General features: G+C 36.7%; 1 protein-coding gene across 7 annotated transcripts; it reads right to left on the reverse strand.

Annotated features, from left to right (window-relative positions):
- Window positions 1-271: 271 nt before the first annotated feature.
- On the reverse strand, window positions 272-9,608 carry LOC147489646 (uncharacterized). Of its 7 annotated transcripts, XR_015202464.1 has the most exons (7): window positions 7,992-9,608; window positions 6,413-6,868; window positions 5,903-6,214; window positions 5,756-5,825; window positions 5,346-5,495; window positions 3,469-5,245; window positions 272-484 (listed from the first exon to the last, which is right to left on the reverse strand). XR_015202464.1 is itself a non-coding variant. In XM_086573171.1 (3 exons), the coding sequence occupies exons 1-2, from the start codon at window positions 9,443-9,445 to the stop codon at window positions 6,439-6,441; spliced, it is 1,884 nt and encodes a 627-aa protein (XP_086429297.1). In that variant the 5' UTR covers window positions 9,446-9,608; the 3' UTR covers window positions 5,610-6,214; window positions 6,413-6,438. The 7 variants fall into 7 exon arrangements, 2 of the variants coding, with proteins under 2 accessions (XP_086429297.1, XP_086429296.1); XR_015202462.1 differs by having other exon boundaries at window positions 5,903-6,868; window positions 7,992-9,607; XR_015202460.1 differs by having other exon boundaries at window positions 5,756-6,868; window positions 7,992-9,607.
- Between the last annotated feature and the right edge of the window lie 1,722 nt (window positions 9,609-11,330).

The following is an 11,330-nucleotide window of genomic DNA, read 5'->3' on the forward strand; positions in this document are numbered from 1 at the left end:
CACAAGTAGATCTATGTGCAAACACTCTTTTGGAAAGTGGAAATTGAGATAAAAGGCTATCTCTCATATTAGAGTGCCAACTAAGAGAAAAAAAAATCTCTCTTAAAAGTCTCTGCTTTAGTATATAGACAAAGTTTTGGACTCGGCCATATGGCCGGTGTCACACTCCGAATTTCGACAGAATTCGGAAAAACATTATTTGTTCCTGACTCTTCGATCTCCGAGGTGTGACACACTCTCCACTCCCAAAAACCCATAAACAGTTTAAACATGCGGATAATAAAAACCCAATAAAAATTTTTAACTTAAACAAAAGTCCTCTTCATTACAAAAATTAACAAATGAAAAATGCAAATAAATTTATCTCAACTGAAAATCTATATCACCTCAAAGGAAAACAAAGTCTATCTTGAAATGCAACGCTAACGCAAACCACAAGCAGCAACCAATCTTCTTCACCACTAAACCTGTCAAGACTTATCAACTATGTTCATTTAATGAACACACCCGATAAGCAAACATGCAAATCGGGTCAGCATTATAAAAATGCTGGTGTGAGTAGCTCTAAAACACAACATATATATATACATATACACAAATCATACGGCAGTTAGTTCCTCCACCAAGGCGCCTTAACTTTCAACGACTAATACAACATCCTTAAGTATATTAATTAAGGAAGGTAGTTCCTCCACTAAGGCACCTTAACTTTCAACGACTAATACAACATCCTTAAGTATATTAATTAAGGCAGGTAGTTCCTCCACTGAGGCGCCTTAATTTTCAACGACTAATACAACATCCTTAAGTATATTAATTAAGGCAGGTAATTCCTCCCCTAAGGCGCCTTAACTTCCCACTAACCACACAACAAACTATACGCATAATAAAAAGGCATTTAGTTCCTCCACGAGGCGCCTTAGAACTAAACTATAACCAGCAAAGCATATACAATCATCTATCTAAAGATATATCATTAACCAACATATTACCATAATTATATTAATTAAGGCTTTCTTTGTGTGTTCCTAAAATCGCGTCGTATCTATGTCTTACCTAGTTTCCTTGGCTACCACAATCGCTTCCCAACGCCGAACATGTACATCCACATGCCTCCCCTTATATAATGAACCACTCCGTGCGTAACTATCCCGGCGGGATGCCGCGCACCCGTAAACCCCTCACACGGAAGCCATTATGCAAGTATCGCCACTATTCGGGTTCGCCCGGAAGGGGCCATTCAAATTTTAATTGGCGAAACGCCGAAGGGGCCAATCACATTACTTATGCCCGAAGGCCATTCAGATTCACCAAAACGCCGAAGGGCCAATCAAATTACTTTTAGCCCGAAGGCCATTCAGATTCACTGAAACGCCAGAAGGGCTCAATCAAATTACACACGCCCACACAGGGCAAATCACATGAGTTGTGGTAGCTAGGTTCTAGGATTTTCGTTACGTAATTTATTCAGGTGTCATACATCTATGACTCATAATAATTCCACTATATCATGTGTAGGTCAAATACCTTATTGCACTAAGCCACAATATTTAGAAATATCTTAATTATATCTCATAACCACTTTCATTCTTTCACGTGCCAATATATTATTGCACTAAGCCACAATCCCGTGGGAAAATATCCACACATACTATACTACCTCATAGTAGCATCTCACATATAAAATAATGGAGCGTTTATACATTTATGTCTCCAAAATTATTGCATTTAATATATATATTCCAACATATTATATAATGTCATAATATCAACGTCAAATCTTAATTAGATAATAACCACCAAATTTATACAAGCTTCCACAGCATTTTAGCATTGGATTTGTCCATACAATTTACAACATAAAATGTAACACAATTAAACAGTCCACAGTCCACAATCAAAGCCCAATATATATATGATTTACACACTACTCACGTCAAATCTTAATTAGATAATGACAAACAAAGTTATACAATTTTCGATAATATTTTATTACTATATTTGTCCATATTCTTAAACATGTTAAAAAACTGGAAAAAGTCAGCATTCCACAGTCAACGGTCAAAGTCAAAGTCAAAGTCAAACTGTCATTGTCAAAGTCAAACTGTCGTTTCCATGTTCGACAGGTTCAGGGTCGTCGCCATGGTTCATTGCTAAGGTCAATGTACATGGCTCATGAGCTCATGCCTAAGATAATGGTTCGGACCCAACGGGCCAAGCCCAAACCTTAGAACCCGAAAGTCTAAACATTTAAAGACGTAATTAGATCTATTTTAAGTTATATGACCAGCCCAAAAACCAAAATTAGAAACTGGCTCAAAACGCCAATGGGTTCGACCCCTAAAAATTTAACTGAAACCGGCCCAACACTTAAACTAAAACTGGTCCACAACAAAGGATTAATCCGGCCCAATAACTAACTAGTGTTTAGGCCCAAAAACTTCAACTGAACTGGCCCGAAACACAAATGGGTTCGGCCTAAAAATTTAACTGAAACCGGTCAAAAAACTTTAAACTGAACTGGCCCAAAACAACTTAAAATGAAATAGGCCCAACACTTAAACTAGCTAAGGCCCAACCACTTCACCTAGCTAAGGCCCAACCACTTAACCTAGCTAAGCCCAAGGCCCAAGAGAAACCGACCCAGGCCCAAGCCCAGCCGGTCATCTTCTTCCTCATGCTTCTCCTCCACCACTAGCCACCAAGTCAGGTTCTCCTTCTCCTCCCACTTCATCATATCGGTTTTTGCCCTTGGCAAAAACCAACCAACTTTAACAAAAGCACAAATCCCAAATCATTCAATCCCTATATTTCATCAAACCTAGATCTACAATATTTCGATCTCCATTAATGGTTCATCAAGATTTAACAGCTGCCTCCTCACTCTATTACACTCCCCCACTTCAACCCATCATCAATTCACCACACAACCACCGAAAAACAGTTCAACACATTTTACTGGAGTGTTTGGGCGAGCCGCCATTAACAAACACTCAAGCTTCAACAACACCTCCCCCCAGCGTCAAAACACCTATCCGACACTTCCCAACAACAACCAATCCTAAACCAATCTTAACCACGGCTATACGAGTTCAACCCCCATCAATTCGGGCGGAGATCGAAAAAGCGGTTTGGTGTTTCATAGCCGGCGACCCCCAATTCCGGTTTCAATCCCGACAACCCCCCCCGACAGTTCAACCACCAATTTCAATCAACCAATAACATTATACCCCAGTTCAAATAACAAAAACCCACACCACCTCATTATCCCAGATTGACAGTATAAACGAGAGAGTGATGGTTTGGGGCTCGCGCCTCATGAACCATCACTTAAGAGTTTCAACAGTTCAACAGTTCAATATCGAATTTCAGAGTTTTAAGTTTTAACAACACGACAGATTTTAACAGAAAAGAAATCGACAGTAACGAAGATTTTATAAAATAAAAATTCATAAAATATCTACTCACAATAATGAACACCTCGACGAAATTCCTCCGAGTCCGAGTTGTCGCGCTCCACGCTCTAGCAAACGAGTTTCTAGCTCTGCCTCTATTTTTATTATTTTTTATTCTCTAAAAGCCCTATTCTCTAGAATAATGTGATTATATATACTGGTTTGGGTTTTTCCAACACGCACTGTGGCCCTTAAATCGGGCACATATCCAAATCCAATCCAGTGAATTTTTAAATAAATAATTTAATTAATAAATTAATAACTAAATACGTATTTTAAATACGGGCGATACAGCCGGGCTCATTTATAGATTCCACTTATCATCTTGCACAGTTCATATCTTCATAAAAAAACTTAATGTTGAGTTTCCATGCATCTTCAAGGTTGTCGAAGTGGCATTTAAATTTGAATTCATCTTCAGAGTACTTTCTACAGCTACCATGAGACAATAGCTTACAAATTAATAATTCATCGCTGACATGTGACATTAGATTTCATACATTGAAAGATTTGAAATCAATATAACAAAATAAATTTAGAAACTGATAGTTTTTAAAAATTTACCTCTCTTTGTGTCAACTGAATGTTCTTCTTTTCTAATGGTTCTCGATGACCGCTTCTATCAATTAAACCTAAACTAAACTCTACAAATAACTTTTCAAAACTTCAGAAAGATGAGATACAGTCCCATACTAGATGTTACAGAATAATCAAAATTGAAGTACATCAACCGAAACAGGAAAAACAAAACAAAATTTATTGGATTTGACCAAGAGGTAGAGACAGGAACGATAATAATTGTGATAATCAATTTAGAAGTTTTTATGGTGATAAGAAACTTTGGTTAGTATTCAATCAGGATTAGGAAACTTTAGTTAGTCTGGATTAGAAAAAATTGCCTTGAAAATCTCTTCCCACCAAGGAGCCGACGTGGGGATCTCTTCCCACAAAAGAGTCTCCATCAGCAGCTCTTCTCTTTAAGATTGCGCCACCTAAAAGAGAGATTGTCCACCTAAGATGTATTCTGCTTTAATATAGAGAAAAATGATAGTAGATAGTAGATGACTCGAGCCAAATTAATATTTTTTTGAGCCAAGTTAATATTTTTTTTTTCGAGAATAACCATATTAACCTGAGCCAAATTAATATGGTTATGGCATAGAGACACAGTATTTGACTCATAGGTTGATCTTTAATTTTTGCCTAGACACCGACTCTGACTGAATCTTCTTTGAATTTGAAATCTGGAATAACTTAAACGAAAAGCGTGATTCCGCCAGCAAAATCACATAAAAGGAGATGGAAATAACTTGGCAAAGTTTTTATTCGTCCCATTGGAAACCTCTATCTATTTGTTAATTAATTAATAGCCGCCCATATATCAGTAATCAACTAATCAAAGTTTAGACGAGTTTTGCCAAACATGTTTGAATCAGTTTAGAGCTGGAGTCGCCAAACATGAGATTTCTGTGCGGCTTTGACGACATCGGTGGGGCCTTGTCATAATTTCTCTTGGCTTGTTCCATAATTTTTTTTAGGATTTAGCAATAAATAATTAGGGACTAGGGAGTCCAAGTTTTATTACCGTACCATTATCATGCAAAGTTGAACAATGTTTAGAAATCACAAAAGGGTTCGGTATCACAGTAGATGATCTTACCGCTCACAGACTCACAGTAAATCTAGTGAAACCCAACCAGCCAAGGCACTTTGTTATTAAGATTTTCCATATAACATCAAACCTTCTCAGTGAGTATCAAGTGTGCGAGCTTGTGTCTCTATCTGAAAATCTGCAAAATTTCAGAACTAACCATTTATTTATTTATGTAATAAAGTATTATGCAGGCTCATGTTCTTGTCAGATATCAAGAAGTAGTTCTAAGAACATACAATTTCGAATTTGCAATCTTTCTCATATTTCTTCATGGGCACTTGCTATGGGGGTTTCAGATTGTGTTGAGACAGTCACAGTGAATGCGTAAAAGGGGACCAAAAATGCTTGCAGAATTTGAGCTTCAAAAGAGTAACTTATCTTAGTACCTACGTAGCACAGAAGTTGGGGTCAACAACATTTCAGGATCAGTACACCTCTGCTCTTTTCCACAAAAATCAGTTCTCCACGTGCCTAAATATTCTACGAGTAGATAATTCCCAAGACCCAAATATTAGAATTTTATTTCAAACTTAATGGAGCTAGATAAGTGCTACGCATGACCAGCTCAGTTTCTTAAGATGTCAAACTGTACACAACCAGTCGAAACAATTAATTTACAAGTGGGTTGATCAACATTACTAATCACCTTGGATCATGGCATGACCAGGAATGATTTAGGTTGATATCCTCACTTCAGAATGAAGAAGCTCTTTCAACTGGAACATACCAAGAAAAATTCAACAATTCAAACAACAACAAAACTAGAACTTCAAAATTTTGCACTCATACCTACCTTAACCTGATCATATGCTATCTTCATCCTCCGATAATCCTGCTGAGCTCGGTACAATCAGAATTGGGCTTGCACCCGTACAACTGAGCTCAATACGTTCTTCTGCCTGCTTCCAGCTGATCCAGAAGAAATCCTCTTTCACACCACTTCCTTGTTTTTGTTCCAAAGCCACAACCTCAGTCACTTCAAATTAAAGGCCACGGAGCCCCTGTTGTCCTTGGCTCTACCGAAGGATCGCTTTCTCAACGATCCTGACAGATGAAAAGGGTTCATACAGTACTGCCTCCGTACTTGGTGCACTCGGAAAACAGCCTGTATTTGGAATAGGAGACGTACAAGAAGATTAAATAACAACTCGAAAAGAAAGAAGAGAATAGACAACAAAACGGCAAAGGCTACATATTTGAGGGACTTTAGTTATGAAATGGCAAGCTGGCATGAATTTAGCTGAATCGAAACATGAAACTTGCTTCGAAGACTGCTGGATATGATGAGAGAGCAGTGAATTACCAAGCCTAAAAGCTATACTATGAAGGTCACAAATATATAACACTGTGCTTGACAAAATTATCACTGTGTTTGACAAAACGCATATTGAGAAAGTCCTTCCGGAGCTTCCAAGTACGGAATTTTGATTGGATCCTCGCAGCAGCTCTTATCTTTATTCGTGTTTGATAGTTGCGGAAGGCATGTTGAATCTTCATTGCAGCTACATTCTCTAATCGGAATTTTGATTGGATCCTCGCAGCAGCTCTTATCTTTATTCGTGTTTGATAGTTGCAGAAGGCATGTTGAATCTTCATTGCAGCTACATTCTCTAATCGGAATTTTGATTGGATCCTCGCAGCAGCTCTTATCTTTATTCGTGTTTGATAGTTGCGGAAGGCATGTTGAATCTTCATTGCAGCTACATTCTCTAAAATGGAGTACTCAACTGCATTTTTCCATAACCCCACTGGGTTCTCCCTGTTGGGCAAATTGGAAGCAAAAACGGATCACCAGTTATATATATTGAAATCACATGCTAAAACGACAAAGCAATAACGAAGAATGAAACACAGACAATAGCAAAGAGCACAGTATATAACGTGGTTTGGTGTGCTGCCTAATGCAAGGGCAGAATCGATAGGTTGGAGTCTATTAAAGGGAGAAGTTTACAAGCTCAGCTACTAAACAGTAAAGGACGAAACTGTTTGCTGGTTTCACATACTATTCTAATCAGTGGTTTGCCTTAAATCTCACGTTCTCAAAATTTACTCTCATATACAAAACCACCTTGTTCTGTTCTGTCTGTTTCTAAAACCAATTTGAAGTTGGTTTCCAAAGCAATTCAAACTTGGAAACCAAATCATAATACATGAATGAGAACCACCAATTTTTAGCAGTTCTCCCCTCATGGTCATATTCACCAAGCACCCCATGTACTTCCCCTTGCCACCATTCCGCCACCGACGCGAAGAGCCATGCTCCAAAGGGCTTCAATCAATAATGAAGACTTGGAGCGACTCCAATCATTGCTCGAACTCAACTCCAGAGACAACCACTTACAATCAACAGCACTAATGTTATACCTGAAAAGTGGGTTATACCTTCCTCTGTGTATTAAATCCAAGAGTTGGAACCTGAAAAGTACTCCATCACACTAAGAGTAAGGCCTTGTTTGTCAATTTGTCATAACTCACAACTAGTGGCAAATTTTGAAGTAATTTCTCTGGAAAATGTGTTAAGACCATACTTGTAAATTTTGAAGTCATTTCTCTGGCTTCAATTCTGTTCTCATACAGGCTGAAAAAGGAAAGGATAATTTGGCTAGTACCAAGCCAGTAAAAATATTATATAGAAGATCTACATGAGTTACATTTTTCCACTGTTATTATTTCAGAGTTATTTTAGAATGCCTAAGCAATAGGACCCTTACTGTCATAGAACTTAGTTCAGGAGTTTGTTATGTACTCAATTCGCACTAAATCTCAATTTAGAGGGTACCTCGCCTTCGTTTTTCAGAAACAATAGATGTTTAAGCTCAATTGATACAACAACCCTTGATTTTAGAAAGAAAAGTCTCATATATAGCTAGTGATGGTCGTACCTTTTAGCAGAAATGAGAGAGGCAACTGGAAAAAATTGTGAAGGGAGTCTTCTACTAGAGTTTGTGGAAACGCTTCCCCGACTGCTTGTGCTTGAAGAGACGCTATACGGATAAAATGGATTGGGAGGCGGTGGAAGTTGTTTGATCCCCTCAAGAACTTGCACCACCTCGCTCATGGTTGGTCTGTGATCGGGCATGTGCTGAGTACACCATAACGCAAGTATTGTTAAAGTTTTTGCATTTTCTTTATCCTCGTCCTCAATACCACAGTCGTCCAAAACTTTGTCTAGTTCTCCATTACTGAACTTTGCCCAAACTTGCCCTGGAAACCAATCTTGGCCATCCAGATTCCTCCTCCTGCCCAGAACTTCAAACAACATCATTCCGAAGCTGTAAACATCACTTTTGCAAGTTGCTGGAAGTTGCATCCACATTTCTGGGGCAGCATAGTTTCTGGTTCCTCTAAATGCAATCAAAGAGATATGACTCAAATCCCTTGAAGTTATCTTAGCTAATCCGAAGTCTGCAATCTTAGGAAGGAGATTTTTGTCAAGGAGCACATTACCTGCCTTTACGTCATAGTGAACTATTTCATCAATGCAACTCTCGTGCAAATAAGAGAATCCTTTTGCTGTGTTAATTGCAATATCATACAGCTTTTCCCACGGTAAATTAAGGTGGTTCTCATACAAAATCTTGTCCAGAGATCCATTCTCCAAGTACTCATAGACAAGTGCTTTCATTTCGGTCTCAAAGCAATACCCGTAGAGTCGAACTAAATAACGATGGGAAATACTGCTCATTGTTCTCACTTCGGCCATGAATGTGCTTTCCAAAACATCCATGGCGATATTTTTCAGTTTCTTAACAGCTACTTTTACCCCATTAGGAAATTGACCTTTAAAGACATCTCCATACCCACCAGAACCTATATGACTACTAAAGTCGTCAGTAATGCTCGTAAGATCCTCCTCTGAAAATCGTCGCATTCTATTTCTTTCAAGTTCACCTAATGACATTTCAACGGCTATTGAGCTTCCACTGCCCACTTTTTCCAAGTCATTATTCATAGGAGTTTCATGTTGTGGAAACAAAAATAGTTCCAAGTCATTATTCATAGGAGTTTCATGTTGTGGAAACAAAAATAGTCTCAACCTCGTAAACCCATCATTCCCACCCAATTTATCATATTCTTCCATCATATTAATGACATCAGCATCATTAACAACAGAAACTAAAGCATCTAAATCTTTATCAGGTTGTTGATACTTCAATATAACAGCAGATTCAAAAAGTTCTATCATTTTTAAGTTGAGTTCTTCAAAAAATATATCTTTTGGTAAACTTACAATCCTCGTTTCTCCACCCACGTATCTTAATTTACCATCTTGTGGTCTCGGCAAAATACTTCCACCGAAAGTACATAGAAATTTTACTCCTGCTGGTGAATCCATCTTTATTACCGTCTCTCCAATTACTTTATTATGATTGTTCAATCAATGAATTTGAGCTGCTGATGATGATGGTAATGAGAAGAGTAACAATTATTTTTTTGGTCGGGTGTTTTTTTTTTTTTTTTTTTTTTTTTTCGGTAAAGCCAGCTGATGAATGTTTTTAGGTCCGGTAACTGGTCACTTCTAGAGTTCTAAGCTCTCAATGGATCGGTTTATGTCGGATTAGAGAAAATCCGAAACTGAACCGATAAGAAATTGAGAATCCGAAACCGAACCGATAATATTATATTTTATCTGAAACCGAACCGAAGTGATAAAATATATTGCAAACTGATTTATACTTTAAACCGAACACTATAAAATTAATTAAATTCTAAATTAATTCGGTTAATTTCAGTCACACAATTGATAAATATATACAAAATTAATTAAAAGTATTACTAGAATACAATCTTATCGGTTCGGACATCCTCCACTCAAAACCAAACCAATATTTTATTAGTTCGATTCGATTTTGAGTCGGTAAAAAGCAAACAAAATTATTAAAATCCAAACTGTTGTTTATCGATTTGGTTCGAATCGGTTATCAGGTTATCGAAACCCATTCACAGCCTAGTCACTTCTACACCACAAGAATATATCTTACTTCTTTAAAAAAAAAAACGGAGGGCTTTACAATAAATAATCATCACGTCATTATTATTATTTTTTTTTTTTTTGCCCCTTGCCAAACGCCAATATTACAGTTTATGCTATTTTTGTTTTTTTATTTTTTTATTTTGTCTTTTTTGGAAGAGTAAAATTGTACTTACACATCCGTTTTTTAGACATATCCCCCATTTATAATTGGGAATTAGGCATACCCCCACTCTAATCTTTTTTAGACATGCCCCCCCACCCCACCCCACACACACACACTTTAACACCTTGATGCCGGTCAACAGGGTTTGATTGTTAAGTTTTTGTTTTTTTGTTTTTTTTATTTAAAAAAATAATAAATTAAATAATTATTTATGCTTTTTACTTGTTTTTTTTTTAAAGAATTTTTTTTAAAAAAAAAAAAAAAAAAAAAAATATATATATATATATATATATATATATATATATATATATATATATATATATATATATATATATCGGTTTGTCTAGAGTGCCACTCTTATAGTGACACCCTTATCTCACACTTAAAAACTTGGATCTCTTCTCTAGATCATCGATCTAATTCACTCAAATATCCGATATTTCAAGATTTTAAAGTATTTCGAAACCAAAAAGCTAAAAAATGCGAAATGTTTGATCATCTCTCACGGTCGTCCTCTTCTCCACCACCCGTAAATTTTCGATCTAGAAAAATTGTTTACCAAACAATTAATCAATTTTCTTATCAACAAGAACATTATTCGGGTTTGAGAACATTATTCAAATCTCGAAAAAAGTTTCTCAATTTTCGATCTAAGCTTCTTATAACTAGATCTCGCTTATGAACACACAAGAAATTTTCGATCTAAGCTTTTTATAACTAGATCTCTTCGATGAAGCATACGGTTTGGCATACAAGAGAAACTCACCAGGCTCAAAGTCCAATCTCAAGATGTAAGCAATAAAAACCTCAAATCTATTTTATAATATTTATTCATCCTTTTTATTTTTTATAATGTTTTCTCGGTTTTGGATAACATCTTTTGCTAAGAAGAGTTTACCACCATCTCAAATCGGTGTGCTTCTTCGTGATTATCACAGTATCGCGCAGGTCAAAAGTGTTACTCGTGCTAAAGATCTTGCATATTCTCAAGTCCCACGGTACTAATCCATTTTGTTTTCTATTTATTTATTCACTTGTTTTTTTGTATTTTAGTTTTAAAATGGTTGCTTTATATTGTGGGGT

Source organism: Coptis chinensis, chromosome 7 (genome assembly GCF_015680905.1).
Source record: "Coptis chinensis isolate HL-2020 chromosome 7, ASM1568090v1, whole genome shotgun sequence".
Classification (NCBI taxonomy): domain Eukaryota; kingdom Viridiplantae; phylum Streptophyta; class Magnoliopsida; order Ranunculales; family Ranunculaceae; genus Coptis; species Coptis chinensis.

What these genes read in the sequence shown, in the direction of transcription:
- LOC147489646 (XM_086573171.1), bottom strand. Translation starts at nt 9,445, where the DNA reads ATGGATTCACCAGCAGGAGTAAAATTTCTATGTACTTTCGGTGGAAGT. An exon ending in TCTCTCATTTCTGCTAAAAG is followed by an intron (nt 6,869 to 7,991) that starts GTACGACCATCA and finishes TTTGCCCAACAG; the next exon opens with GGAGAACCCAGTGGGGTTAT.